Raw genomic sequence first — 14,959 nt, 5'->3', positions numbered from 1 at the left:
TGTGTTACCCTGGGCAAATTACTTAACCTCTTTGAGATTCTGCTTCCCCTTTCCATAGAATGAGGATAATAATATTTCTCTTGCTGTAGCAAGAGTAACATTAAAATAGTGGCTTGCATATAGTAGATGCTCCAAAACAATTTTTCCTCCTCACTCCTACCAGGTTAAACTAAACAATGGAGGCCAACTCCAATTTGCTTAAAGGATGAGGAATAAATAATCCAGAACTACAGTTAATGCAAAATCAAATAAAAAACAATAATTACAAAAAAACATTTCTTTGGGATCCCAGAACACTTAATTATTTTTTTTTCCTTTTCATGGCAGATTTAATTTCCAAATAAAATTTAATGTCTCTAATATTAAACAAGGCTGATTTTAAAACTAAAATATATTTTATCAGCTCACACAGCTCGGCAGGCAGTAGGTGGCTAGGGGTCAAAATATTTCTGCAGAGAATCCAACATTTGGAGACTTTTCACTTGGTAAAAGGTTTAGGGCTTTGCAATTTGCAAGAGGCACTAAAACACATTGCCCGTTTGATCCTGTGAGGTGGATGGAATACTGAAGTCCAGAGCAGTTAAGTGACTTGTCTAAGGTCACACAGCTAAGTGGCACAATTTGAAGTGAGCTCTTCTGATTTCAAAGCCCATCATCATCTTTCCTCTGCATCAAAAACTGGGATACTGGAATGAAGGAGACCTCTGCTCATCCCACATCTGACTCACAAAGAAGTTCAAGATCAATCAAAGAAAGTACTTCTAGAATTCCTTATTCGGAAGAGTTACTAAGCTGAAAATAAGTGATTCCAGAAAGAGCCTGGAGAGTAGCCTGGAGCACTTAGGAAAACAAGTTGAAGGCACCCTCACTGCACACCCACTGACCGAGGACAGTGGGACAGGTCTGGGTGGGTGGGGTGAGGGGAGGCAGGCTCCTGGCCAGGCCTTTCCCAGCAGATGACTGGGAGGGAGTCAAATGAGAGGGTTTCAGAGCAGTCTCTCAGCGGTTGCTGACCAGGGCCTGCCCCCTCTCTCCTGGGCTCTTTCCTCTTCCTTCCTCACTCAGGTTCCGGCACCCATATGTCTTTTGCTGAGGGTTGTGGGCAGACTATGCATTCCTCCTGCTCCCAAAGAAACCATGTAAAGCAGGGTTTGGAGACACTGACTACTCCCCTAGCCCCGTGCAACACACACACACACACACACACACATTTCTTCCTCATTAACTGATTTCTGTTGCTCAAGCCTTTCCACAGGGAACATCCGTGCACTATCACCCATGGTCCTGAATAAATATCCAGGCCCTGCCAATGTGAGTCTTTTCTTCTCCAAACCTTGTTTTTTCCATTCTTTAAAAAATTTACACTTTTTATTTTCACATGCAGTTGTAAGGTTCATCCATTTTTTAAAATGAGGGGTTTGGACTAGATGTACAGTGCACTCTGGGCCACGGCTTACCAAGTGCAATGTAGCAGCTCTGGCCCTGACCAGGCCTTCCTCTCCCACCTGTGTTGTTGCCCAGAGAGCAGGGTTGGAACTCAGAGTATTTGATGCTGGCTCGGAACTCCGTTTAAGGAGGGCCAGGGTCTCTGCCCTGACCTTTGCTCTCTTTGGGAGACCCGGGACTCTGACCTGCTTCCTTGGTCCGGATTTTGCTGGAGGGCCCACTGGGCTCCCCTGTGCCCAGGATGTTGCTGGCCAAAACCCGGAATTCGTAGTCGAGCCAGGGTGTGAGGCCCAGCACCTGGGCGGTCTCGGCATTGCCCTCGATGTTGGCTGGCTCTGCAAGGCAGCAGGGAGGCAGGGCTTTAGTGAGGCTCAGTGCAGTTGCCTATTGGTCTGGATGGAGAGGGCAGGGACTGGGCCAATTCGCCTACTTATACAGTCTCATCATGGGGTGTGCCATATAGTAAGTGCTTAATGCCCATTTCAGCAATGATTGAAAAACTAGAGGTCTAGACCCCTAGTCCTCCTGCTATGGATCCTTTGCTAATGCTGTGCCCACTTGCCCTCCCCCCAATCGAATCCACCCCCATCCCCAAATATTTTCATTGCCTCTGCAGTAGTCCTTCAAGGGCAGAGTGAGAGCCTCCTCCTCCAACTCTCTCCTAACTCTCCTGCTGTTTGTGTGGCTATCTCCTCTGCTCGCCTGGGAGCTCCCTGCAGGCGAGGGCCTAAGCTTGCCCTTTGACACTTCAGGCTCAGCCCCTGCCCTCCCTCCTTCCTCCTAAACCAGCCAGGCCCTCTCAGTACAGACCAGGGGTGAGGCCTCACTTACTGGTCCGAACCTGCTTCCACTTTCCTGCAGGGGGTGTGCGAGCTTGCAGGGTGTACTTGGCAATGGGGCTGTGGTTGTCAAAGCCACGGCTCCAGCTGAGCTGGACAGTCGTGTTGCCGATGTCCCTCACCACCACACCTCCCGGGGGACCTGGTGGACCTGCGCCAAGAGGTCCGACCACAGTGGGTCAGAATCGGGCAGATTCAAATTCGAGCCCATCCGCTCCAGGCCCTTCTTGGGCTAGTGCAGTTTCTTGAGGGCCAGTAGAGGGTGTAGGGAACACACACCCAGGTGGGAGGACAAGGAATGGCGACCGTGGTGGGTGGGGACGCTGGGCTGTGTGGCTGGAGCCATGTGTTCAGATCCCTGGCCTCAAGGCTGGAGGGGGTCAGAGAGGCTGTCACGTGGAGATGTGTACAGACTTCTCAGTAGTGGTTTTTAAAATCGATCTCAGCAAAGTACTCCAGTCTTGGGGACAACTTTGGAAGACTATTCTATTCCCTTAAGACTCATGAAGAACCACAAGTATATATTCAACTCAGGAGATTTCTGCCAGAAGCCCTGTGTCTCAACAGCTTGCAATGGGGAGGAGAGGGTGGAGGAAGGTCAGGATAACCCAACTGGTCCTCTAAGGGAAGTGGGGAGTGGAGGGACAGGGAAGGGGGGAGGGAGGGTGGGAAACCCCATCACCTCGGACCAGGACTGTGGCCTCCTTGGAAGCACTGTCAACCACCGTCTGGGCCACACATGCGTACTTTCCGCCATGGCGCAGCTGGGCATTCAGGATGGTCAAATCCCCAACTGTCTCCTTCTGCACGTGGGGGACAGCAAGGAGGGAGGCACGTCAGAGGAAGCAGCCTTGGCTAGTGCATGGGCCATGAGACACAAGGCAGAGCTCAGGAGGCCCCTGCCCCAGTATGTCCACGGACCCCTCTGCATCTCAGGTTTCCTGTGTCTGTTCAATGAGAAGAATCAGCTGCTTTCCACTTAGTACCACTGGGGACTAAACAACAAAGCTGGTTCTGGAAGCCAGCCCATACTAGTCCAAGTTCATAATGTCATCCGCTTTGAGGAGCAGGATAGCAACATCAGGAGTAAGGGGTAAGCCCTGCTGGGTGGCCTAAATTCTAGGTTTGTCCTGGGGGATCTGGCTTCAGGCCTCACCACACTGGCTCTCCGGTAGTGACCCCCAGGCTTGTCGAAGTCAATGGGGAAGTCATCCAGGGTCCAGGTGAAGGTGAGGTCCATGGTGGGGTCATGGGAGGCATGACACTGCAGGGTCAGGTTATCACCCAAGTTGATGTCAGCACTCGAGGGAGCTAGGGTGATCTTGGTTGCATCTGCCAAGGAAGACAAGGTCCCTGGGTGGGTGGAGGAGAACACAGCCCAAGGAGGGGCAGAAGGGCAGTGTGAGGGTTTTGGTTCTGAGACCCGGAAGCAGGCAGAGGCAGCATGGTGGACAAGTATCTTGACCTCTCAGCAGCCCCCTGGGTGTGTAGGAGAGGGCTGGGTTCTGGATGGTGGATGGGGGGGTGGTCCCAAGCAAAACTGAATCCTGGGGTAGCCTTAAAACCAAACTAGGAGGAAGATGGGGACCTGAGAGCTGGGGGACGAGGAGAGATGGCACCAGTGGTAGCTGAACCAGCTGACCTCGGCCAGCCCACAGCCCTTACCTCGCACAGATAGGATGCCAGTGCTATTGGCTTTGCCCATGAAATTCTCAGCAAAGCAGGTGTATTTGCCTTCATCTGAACGACTGATGTTTCTTATGATCAATGTGCCATCTGGAGTTACAGTCACTCTGTAGCAAGGACAAAGCAGATCTGGCCAACCCGGGGACACACTGCAGTCACAGGAAGGGAACTTGACTCCAGGGAGCAAGGAGGGGAGCAGAAATTGCTCAGGGTGGGGTGGGGGCTCTACCTGCTGCCATTGATCAAAATTTCAGTGCCTTTGCTCCAGAGCACAGTGGCCTTTGGGGCTGCCCGGGGCTGGCAGGGGATTACAATCTCTCCGCCCCGGGCGGCCGGGATCAAACGTCTCACAGGATTCAGCCTGAAATCAGGGGGCAGTGCTGGAAGCAAATGGGAGAGCCACACAGTCACCGGGGGAATAATTGTTCCAGGCACCCTTGATTGGGCACTTTACCTGGCAATATGCTGAGCACTTTCCATACCCTCTGTGACCAATCCATGAGGGAATCGAAGCAGCACCTCTTCCAAAATACACCCACAACCCAGTCCATTCTCACCACTCCCCTTGCCTGCCTCAGGACCTTTGCACTTACTGTACATTTTGCCTGGAAATCCCACAGATCTTCATATAGCTACCTGGCTCCTTCTTAACACTTAGGCCAAACCCCAAAGGTAACTTCCTCAGACAGGCCTGCCTGACCATCCCACCTGACTGGCCACCATAACCTTTTTATTCCACTGTATTTTCCTTATGTTGTGTTTTCTTATGGCTGTCGGAAATTATCTTATTTAGTTATTTTATTTTTATTGACTTTTTATTGTGTTATGATCTAGAACACAAAATTTCCCATTTTTACCACATTCAAGTGGACAATTCAGTAGTCTTGTGTTCATAATATTGTGTTACAATCACCGACATCCATTATCCTTCCTTCTTCATCACCCTGAACAGAAACTACTCACCCATTAAACCATAACTCCTTCTTCCTTGCTCCCCACTCCCTGCTCCCACCCATGGGGTACACTGCCTGTCTCTATGAAGGTTTCTTCTTCTACGTATCTCATTTAGGCAAGATCCTACAATATTTGTTTAGTGTGTGTGTGTCTGACTTATTTTACTCAACATGATGTCTTCAAGCAGGCAATAGAACTTCATTTGTTTTTACGGCCGAATAATATTCCGTTGTGTGTAGGTACTACATTTGTGGGTGGATACTTGGGTGGTTTCCACCTTTTAGCTATTGTGAATAATGCTGCTATGGAAATTGGTGTACAAATATCTGTTTGAGTTCCTGCTTTTTATTAATTGGGGTATTACCAACAAGTAGGATTACCAGGCCATATGGTAACTCTGTTTTCAATTACCTGAGGAGTCACCAACTGTTTTCCACAGCAGCTGCACCCTTCTATAGGGTTGCCAGCAATGCATGAGGATTCCGATTTCTTTGCATCCTTGTCAACACTTATTATTTTCTGATTTTTAAATTATAGCCATCCTACTTTAGCCTACTAGTGGGCATGAAATGGTATCTCGTCATGGTTTAGATTTGCATTTCCCTGATAACGAATCATTTTGAATATCTTTTGATGTGCTTATTGACCATTTGTATATTTCCTTTATAGTAGTGTCTAGTCACATCTTTTGTCCATATTTTAATTGGAATGTCTATTTGTTGTTGAGTTGTAGAAGTACTTTATATATTTGGATATTAATCCCTTATCGGATAAATGGTTCATAATTATTTCCTCCCATTCTCTAGGGGGTCTTTTCATTTTCTTGATAGTGCCCTTTGACATACAAAAGTTTTTAATTTTGATGAAGTCTATTTTATCTGTTTTTTTGTTTGTTTGTTTGTTTTGTTGCTTATACTTTTGGAGTCACATTTAAGAAATTAATACTAAATCCAAGATTATGAGGGTCCCCCGTGATATTTTTTTTCCAAGGGTTTTATTGTTTCAGTGCTTATGATTAGGTCCTTTCATTATTTGATTTTGATGTTATTTGTCCTTCTCTCTCTCTACTGGCTTATAACATACTTGAAGGCAGAGACCTTATCCATTTTATGCACCTCTTAGGTGGTGTTGAATAAATACTGGCTGAATGAATGAATGAATGAGGCTTAGTTAAACCTCACTACAATCTGATGAAGTGGGCTCAGTAAGCACAAGTAATAAACTAACACACAACTAATCTTAGTACCAGCTGACATTTATTGGGCTCCTGTTATGGGATGAGTAGGTCCTTTATGCCTTACCTAGATCATTGCATTTAATTTTTACAGCAGCCCTATGGGGTCAAGTCTATTACTGTCCCACATTTTATAAATCAAGAAACTGAGATGCAAAAAGGAACTTGCCAAAGGTCACACACCTGAAGAGGCAGGGTTCAAACAGAGCTAACTGATTTGGTTTTCAGTGACTTTTGCCACCTATTTTTCACTACAACACACATTTACTTTGTTTATATATGTCAGAGACACTGTCCTCCAAGAGCTCACAATTTAGTCTCACCTCCTTTCTTAAGTCCTTGAGTGTTCCTTTGGAAGTTGTTGTAAAGCTAAGGAAAACTGCCAGTGTCTGCGTGTGTGTTTACAAAGCTGGCAGCGCTGCAACTTGGGACTCCTAGAGCCCCGCCGCTCCCCCCCCCCCACCCCCGGCCCTGTGTCCTCAGGGACATCCTCTGCCTCACTGGGCCCTTTACCTTGCACAGCCAGCTCGGCGCTGGCATAGATGGTGCCATGCTTGTTCTCTGCCACACACTGGTACATGCCCGAGTCCTCCAGGCTCAGCTTGGAGAACCGCAGGTCCCCGGCCAACACCTCCACCCGGTTCTGTGCAGAAGAGCCCAGCCCGGGGCAGGGCAGGGGATCAGAGCCACAGGAGGACAGGGTGGAGAGGCCGACACGGTGGGCACAGTGGAGACTGTTAAGTCTCCGGCTCCGTCGAAAATGGGGCTCACATGTCATGGCCTTCCCCAGAGCTGCCTGGAATCCCAGGATGGGAGACCTCAGAAATCACCCAGGCCTCCCTGCAACTCGGGAGACTGCAGCCAAAGGGGCAAGGTGACCCGCTCAGGACCACACAGAGTTTTGTGCCTGGCTTGTGACTGGACCCAGGTGTCTGGACCTACCAGTCAGGACTCTTTATCCTCTGGGCCTCTTTTACCAGTCTGCGGCCCTGTGACTCTGGGACGGAAAGAAGCACCTAGAACCATCCTTTGGGACCCTCACTGCCCAGAGGAGCTGCGAGTGGTGTGCGTGGGGTGGGGGAAGGTCAGCAGGGGGTGAGGACACCAGCTGAGAGAGGAAGGTGGTGTGAGGGAGGAAGCCCCAGTCTCCTACCTGGGAGGCCAGAGACTCCCCGTTCCGCAGCCAGCGCACCGTGGGCCGGGGCTTGCCGGCCGCCGCGCAGCCCCAGCGTAAGTTAGAACCGATGTCGGCCTCCGTGTCTGAGATCACCTTCAGCCACTCAGGCCGAGCTGGGATGGAGGAAGGGTCAGAAAGCTGGGGGTGAGCTGGGAGGAGCCTCCCGTTCATTCAGGGAGTGTAATTACTGGGCTGCAGTACCTGTATCAGACAGCGGATGGCGCCATCGGCACTCCCGGATGGCGAGGGCAAAGGAGGGAGGGGGAAGGAAGAAGCAGGCGGGACGAAATTGGCAACTTGTGGTTGTGCTAGTGGCTGTTTTACCGACTTAAATCATCGTAAAGCCTTCCCTGTGCTCTTTCTGCAAGCCCTACGGAAGCTCTGCTGACTACAGCACTCATCTCTTCTGTTCCCCATACTCAGGGCAACCCCAGGGCGAGAGAGCTGCAGCAAGGGGCTCGCCCGTCCCCTCCCTGGCTGTAGGCGCTGCTTCCTCCGGGACAAGGGTGAAGGCGTGGGGAGAGGGTACCCCGGCTCTGTACCCTGCACGATGATGCGGCCTTGGACGGTGTCTCGGCCCTTGGAGTTCTCCGCCTCACACTCATAGGTGCCCTCGTCCTCAAAGCTGACGCTGGGGATCTGCAGGGTGGGCTCGGCTGTGGCCCACTGTGGGGACAAGGAGCCGTCCACTTTGCGCCACTTGATCCGGGGGACAGGGCTGGCAGGGGGACAAAGTCAGCAGGGATGGGCTGAGCTGGGCACACTCCCCCTGTTCCAGTACATCCTTGGGCCCAGACTCTCAGAGGGGCCTCCTGAGCTGCTGGGTCGGTGGGGGTGGGGTGGGGTGGGGTGGGGAGGAGGGCACAGGGAGCCTGGCCTGGGAAGGACCAGAGGGAGGGAGGGTGCCCCTTGGCTGGTTTCCATACTCTTCTCTCAGGCAGGCTCAGTGCACAGGTAGAGTAGGGTTACAGGGCTCCCCTCCCCTTTCCCCAACAGCAAATGCGGAGCCAATGACGCTGGTCTACTCGGTGGCCTGTACTCTGAAGCTGCCGTCTACCCTCCCTACTGACCCCTGTGCCTCTTCTGGGTCTGCTCTCCCGGGCAGTGGCCTGTAACTTGGCTCTTTAGGACCTCCTGCCCCTTCCCCACCAGGGCCTGGCCTCTGCTTTCCAGAGGAGTCCTGGTTAGTGGTAACCTGTGTGCCAGGACGGGCCTGGAGTATCCTTCCATGAGCTTTCAGTATGGATTTTCTGGAAGCCCAATAACTTTCCACCAAGCCCGGGGCTTCCCAGGTAATGGCAAGACATACTTGAGGGACAGGGAACCAATGCACAAATCACCTTCTTTCATCATTCAACAAACACTTAGTAAGCACCTCCTATTTGCTTAGCCCTATTTTAGTGACTCCCTTCTTGGGAAAACAAGAATGAAATGCTTTCCATTGTAATTTTTGAAAGAGTAACATTCTTGGAACACTCACTAAACACCAGGCACTGTTCTAAGCAGTTCACATATGTGCTAAACTCATTCAATCCTGTAACAACTCTATGAGGTAGGTACTACTATTATCATCATTTTATAAGTAAGGAAACTGAGGCACAGAGAAGTGAAGTAGTTCATCCAAAGTCCCACAGCTAGCAAGCTAGGATTTGGACCAGGCAGGCTGGGTTAGAGTCTGTACACCGACAGGGCTTCAGCTGTCTGAGCGTGCGGTGCGTTGCTGGGAGGACTGAGTGATTCATTAGGTGCATGGCCCCCAGCACGACGCCTGACCGGAGAGAGTGCCCAGTGAGTGCAGGTGCTACCCTCTGCCAGACCTTGCAAGGGGCACTGAGATAGTTGAGAACTGCCTCTGCCCGCCTTCTCCCGGGGGCACCTGGCCACCCCACCCTTCTCCCAACACTCACTTCCCAAAGGCGAAGCACTCTAGGGTGACCTGCTGCCCCACCAGCGCATAGGTCTCTGCTGGGAACCGGGCTTTGATGCTGGGTGCAAAGAGCCGGGTATCTGGGGAGACAGGGATTTTGCAAATCAGATGCAAATGACTTCAGGTTAGGTGCTCCTGCATTGTGGATCTCAGCACCACTCAGAGCTTAGCAGCTGGTGGTCTCAGAAGACTCCCTTTCCCTTTGGGGACCTGGCACAAGGGTCTGAGGAGGCAGAGTGTTGGGGGATGGTAATTAATTCAAGGCTCTGAGGCCCTGGCCCTGTGCCCCGTGAGCTGGTCTTCACAATCTCTTAAGAATTTTTCCCAAAGCTGTGGACCTCTCACTCCCTCCTCCCCGCACTAACCGCCCGGATCCACCCTGACCTTCGGCAGCCAGGTTGAGCTGAGCAAACTTGCTGAAGACACTTTTGGTGGAGAAGTCCATGTGGCTGGTGGCCAGGCAAGAGTAGTTGCCCAGATCGGAGGCATTGGTCCGGGCGATGTACAGGTTCCCTGTGGTCTGGGACACGAAGTGACGCCCATCCGTGGGGATGAAGTTTGGGAATTCGTTGAGGAGCCAGCGGTAGGACAAGCCTAGGACAGGAGGAGTTGGAGGAAACCAGGAGGTGATGGGCTAAGCGGACAACTCTGGGTGGGTCTCAACAGGCCAGTGGGAGTATGGAGGGCCTAACCCAGAGCCCCCGTGCTCTGAGCTGCGGCCGCAGAGAGACCCAGAGGGAAGATGTGACTTGGTTCCAGTCTTCAGGGACCTTCCAAGTTGATGGAGCCCCCAGGGATCTGCAAGTCTGCAGGGGGTCTGTGTACACATCTCAATAATGAGAGACCCACAAAGGAAATGCAGCAGTCATTTAAAGCTGGGGACTCCAGGATCAGGGATTGCAAGGATCACTCACCCCTTTTTATTCTCTCCCTCCTCTGCTGAGTCTAGAGAAATTTCCTGTGCCCTCTAACCCACTCCAGGGTCCCGACTCACCTGGGTAGTGGGCAGGCGGATTACAGGGCAACATCACCCCCCAGCCTTCGGGGGTTTTCACTGGGTCTCGCTCCTCCTTGGAGAATTCCTGCAGAACTGTAGGGGGAGAGCCAGGGGTTCAGGCACTGTCCTCCAAGCCTGGGAGACCCGTCCCCAACCCATTTTCCATAGGAAAGTAGCCAGCAGGGCACATTTCGGGAGGTCAGGGAAGCCTGGCTTGAGGGCGTCACCTGTCCTTTCTGGACAGTTTTTCCTTGATCCCCCATCTCCACCCCCAGAGCAACCTGGCACCCCAGAGTTCTCACAGCCAAAGCGCAGGATGGCCTCCCTGCTGACCACGGTGCCCACTGGGTTGGAGGCCAGGCACTGGTAGGCGCCGGCATCCTGTGCCTTGGAGGGGTTCATGATGACCAGGTTTCCCCCCACCAGCTGGTGACGGGAACCTGGTTCCAGCTTCATCTCGGTGCCATTCATCTTCCACCTGCAGCAGGAGGCAGCAACGCTAAGTCCTTCCTGGCTGGGCCCTGCCACCAGGCGATGTGAGAAAGAGCCTCACGGCTACCCAGGCCCCTCTCTCAGCACCCACCACGGGGGTCTCACCTATAGGTGGCAGGTGGGCTGGCCCGGGCACGGCATGCCAGCGTCACCTTCTCCTCTGTGGACTCCTCTGGGAATAGCAGGCCGAGGGGCTGCTCTTCAAAGACAGGCCCAAAGGTGGCCGGGGGTGTCTGAGCTGAGCTCCAAGCTGCAGATGGGAGACACAGTGGAGGCTTCAGGATCTGGGGCCCGGCCGGAGCCCAGCCTCTAGGGCCATACTGACCAACAGAACTTTCTGCAATGATGGAAATGATCTACGCTCTGCACCGTCCGACATGACAGCCACTAGCCACATCTGGCCATCAAACACTTCAAATGTGGTTAGTGCAGCTGAGGAGCTGCATTCTTTGTTTTATTTTATTTTAATTAATTAAATTAAAATGCAAATAGACTGGGCAGGCCCCATGTGGTCAAGTTAGTTCAGTGGTATTGTGCGCCTGCTGTTTACCTGGTACTGGGATAGAGACTGAGTTTACAAAAATGAATAAGACAAGGGGCTTGTAGTCCAGGGAGGGAGTCAGAAAACTCTCAGTGCAAGGTGGCGAATGCTGCAATTGAGGTCCAGATCCAAGATGTTGCGGGGAGAGCCTCAGGATGTAGGGTTTGAGATGGGGCTTGGAAGATGCCCTGAAGCCACCAGGCCAGAGAGCGGGGAGGGAGGAGATAGAATCCAAAGCCTAATGTCTCCTCTGGGACAATGTGCCCAACCCAAAACACTTGGGCTCTGGGACTTGGCCGGGCTTCTTGCCAGCAGTGTGACTTTGGGCACATTATAGAACCCTTCTGAGCCTCAACCCCTTCACCTGTGAAGTCCTAGGGGACATGTGAGGCTCCAGCCAGAAAAATGCTGTGACAGAGGATATTGCTCAGCCAATGCCTGTTGGACCTGAGAGAGGGGGTGGGGCGTGGGGTGCAGAGTGGAGGACAAAGGGAGGCCTTGTAGTGGGTGGATGGTGGGCGGTTGCTCTGGGGGCATTTTTATAAAATCCCAGTATGACAATTCAAGGAAGGGAGGCCCCAGCAAAGGGAGTGACTTGGCCGCAATGCACAGACTGGCCTACACCTCAGATCTCCTGAATTTGCTGAACAAATGGGTATCTCATGCCCAACTGGAGATTTCATGCGTGGCCCGCCTCAGGGACAGGCATCTCTTTTCCATGTATCATTGTCCTGTCTTACCATAGCTGGGCAGGGGGATGCAGAGGCACAGAGGGGTAGGGTCTCATACAAGCCTTTCCATGGGTGAGGGTGGGGGCAGGCTCTGTTTCTGATTTGTGGGGCTGGGTTCACTCGGCCGCTGTGGCATCAGGAGGAAGCCAGGTCACCCCTAATTGGCTCCTACCTCTCAGTCTAGCTGATTGTGGGCCCCTCCTTGAGTGGTAGGGAGGAGGGATCCCCATTATCTAATTAGTGCCTCTGCTCCCAGAGCATCCAGCTGTCAGCCCTATGCACGGGGTGGGGAATGAGCCCCCCATGTTGCAGCTGAGGCCTAGCCCTGGCCCCTTGGGAGTGGGGGCAGCTGCTAAGCAGCTCTCAGAATGAGGAAGGAGGCAGGGCTCCCAGAGATGGCCTGGTGCAGGCACCCCCACCCCCCTGCCCACCACCAGCCACTGTCCCTCACTGCTGCCCCAGGCCTCCGAGATGGTGCTGACTGCTGCGTCATCTCTGCTGGAGAGTCCAGCTTAATCCCAAGTTAATGATGGTGGCAGAGGGTAGAGACCCAAGGCCCAGCTGGGACTGCTGGGAGGGGAGGGCCAGGAGGAGCTGTGGAGGCAGCCAGGCTGCTGGGAGCCACCCTGTACAATAGCAGCTTGCAGAAACTCTGCTGGGTTGAGGAAGGTGGGTGGCTGGGTGGGCATGGGACACGTTGATGCTCTAAGATGGGCTTCCTCCTGAAAAAGGCTACTCTACACTCAGCACACGCACACCCTCACCCAAATATCCACGTCCACACACCTCCAAACGTCCCACTCACACATTCACATGCGCACACACATCACACACACACATATACACACACACATCTACCTCTCTATGCTACTTGGATAACAAGATACACACACTTACATACACATCCTTTCCATACACAACACTGCACATATTGCTACAAACATCCACACATACTAATTTATACAGACCCATGCATTCATGGTAATAACAAGAGGTGTTATTGATTGAGTGCTTACTATTTACCAGATATCGCACTCCTTATTTCTTTCCCATAAGCACTTTACAAGATAAATGCTGCCCCTTTCGTATTATACTAATGTGGAAACTCAGACTTAGGTTCAATAAACTGCCCCAGATCACAGAGCAAAATAGAGCAGACGGGGTGGGGTGGGTGGATATGAACCCTAACCGATCCGGCCCCCCGCCAGCAGTCCTAACCACACGCCCGTGATTCTTGACCTCAGTTTACCCTTTGCAGAGGCCCTGCTCCATCTCAGAAGTACTGAGTCAGAATCTTTAGGAGTGAAACCCAGTAATTCAAACATGTTTAAAATGCCCCATGGTTATTCCGAAGGGCAGCTGCGGGTGAGCCATTGTAGCGGCCTGCGGGGCCTCCTAAATGCATTCCTTACCCTCCGGGAAGCAGCGCCGCCCCCATGGAGCGCCCCACTCACACCTCCACCTCTCAGGCATCCGAGAAACACCTTTGGGCACCCCACACCTCCCGTCCCAGCTGCACACACACTCACCTCCACCTGTACCTTCCCTCGCACGCGCACGCGCACATGCACACTCCCAGGCAACGCCAGCCCCTCCCTGCTGTCCTCGTTCCACTTTCCCTCTGATTCGATCCTGATTGCTGGTCTGTCAGCTGTGCTTTTTCAAATGCGGTCACAGGGAGCCATGCAGGGCAGGGCGTCAGAGGGAGGAGAGTGTGGAAGAGGAATCCTCGCCACCTTTCCTAGTTTATGGGCCCTTTCATCCTCATGGACTGGGCCCTGGCAATCCAAAACCACATTGTCAGGGCAGATTAACAAGGAAAGTCAAGAGCCAAGACACCTTCCCTGGGAGGGGTGGGAGCAGGTGAGGGGGCTTCCACTCCTGTTTCTCTCGGAATCTATGAAAAGCTGCAGATCAGGTCCCTGTTCCTTGGCAATTGCCTCCTATATCTAAGTCTAACGACCCTGGAGACTGCCGTCCCCTCAGATGATGCGGGTCCCATAGCGAGTTGTCCCTGGGAGAGGGAACGCACCTCTGTCCTTTCTGGGGTGGGGTATCCTCTTCCACGTCGCAGCTTGGGCCCCGACCAGAGGCCCTGGACCAGGCTGCCCAGGGTGCCTTCCCAGCTCAGCCTCACCCCTTCCCCAGTCCATCTCCCACTGCCAAGCAGGAACATTGCCTTGAGGAACCCTCAGAGTCCTGTGGCCCACCGTCTCCTCATGTCGGGGATGCTAGAGCAGCACCATCCAGAAGAACTTTCCATGATGCTATAAATGTTCTTTCATCAGTGCTGTCCATTATGGCCACCGGACACTTGAAATGTGGCTAGAGTGACTCAGGAGTTAATTTTATTAGTGAAGTTGTAAGCCTACAGAACAATCACACATAAAATACAGGATTTCCACATAAGGAACTAAATTTTTAATTTAATTAAATTAAATTTATATTTAAATGTCACACGTGGGTATTGGATAGCACAGTCTTAGAGGCTACACCTCTGGGCTGATGTTGTCTGGAGAACTGCTTGTGCCATAACCCTGCCGTGTGACCCAGGCAAGCCATTCTCCCTCTCTGGGTCATTCATCTTTCATATGGGGAAGACTCAATCCCTTTCCTCCTGACCTCAAAGGAAGGTAAGAGCCAGGAAATAGCTCAGAAATATAGGTGCCATGGCAATGCAGTCAGTTATTAGCACCATAATAATAGCGATGATACAATAATAGCAATGAATAATAATAGCGATGGTATAATAATAGCAATGATATGATGATATAATCATCCCTTCTGGCCTCCAAGCCTGGAGGATCCCTCTTACCTGGAGAGAACAAGGACACAGCAGTCAGCAGCAGCATCAGGAGTGGCTTCCTCCTGGTGAGGGTCCCCATGGTGGGTGTCCTAGGCAGAGGTGGGGAGCAGAGGAGAGGAGCCTCAGCCC

The 14,959-nt window shown here is 52.2% G+C and overlaps 1 protein-coding gene across 1 annotated transcript in view; it reads right to left on the bottom strand.

The window, feature by feature from the left end:
- The window catches only part of CNTN2 (contactin 2), a 23,543-nt gene extending 8,584 nt beyond the window's left edge, over positions 1 to 14,959 (bottom strand). The window contains exons 1-15 of the mRNA XM_077157536.1: positions 14,840 to 14,959; positions 10,858 to 11,002; positions 10,563 to 10,738; positions 10,258 to 10,353; positions 9,648 to 9,857; positions 9,244 to 9,343; positions 7,879 to 8,054; positions 7,313 to 7,449; positions 6,673 to 6,802; positions 4,201 to 4,351; positions 3,951 to 4,078; positions 3,442 to 3,617; positions 2,968 to 3,088; positions 2,278 to 2,436; positions 1,632 to 1,781 (exon numbers count right to left, since the gene is read on the bottom strand). Of these exons, the coding sequence (XP_077013651.1) occupies positions 1,632 to 1,781; positions 2,278 to 2,436; positions 2,968 to 3,088; positions 3,442 to 3,617; positions 3,951 to 4,078; positions 4,201 to 4,351; positions 6,673 to 6,802; positions 7,313 to 7,449; positions 7,879 to 8,054; positions 9,244 to 9,343; positions 9,648 to 9,857; positions 10,258 to 10,353; positions 10,563 to 10,738; positions 10,858 to 11,002; positions 14,840 to 14,909 (2,125 nt within the window). The 5' untranslated portion in view covers positions 14,910 to 14,959. The remainder of the gene's footprint in view (positions 1 to 1,631; positions 1,782 to 2,277; positions 2,437 to 2,967; positions 3,089 to 3,441; positions 3,618 to 3,950; positions 4,079 to 4,200; positions 4,352 to 6,672; positions 6,803 to 7,312; positions 7,450 to 7,878; positions 8,055 to 9,243; positions 9,344 to 9,647; positions 9,858 to 10,257; positions 10,354 to 10,562; positions 10,739 to 10,857; positions 11,003 to 14,839) is intronic.

Source organism: Tamandua tetradactyla, chromosome 4 (assembly GCF_023851605.1).
Source record: "Tamandua tetradactyla isolate mTamTet1 chromosome 4, mTamTet1.pri, whole genome shotgun sequence".
NCBI classification, from domain to species: Eukaryota; Metazoa; Chordata; class Mammalia; order Pilosa; family Myrmecophagidae; genus Tamandua; species Tamandua tetradactyla.
This window is presented reverse-complemented; position numbering and strand designations above follow the sequence as displayed.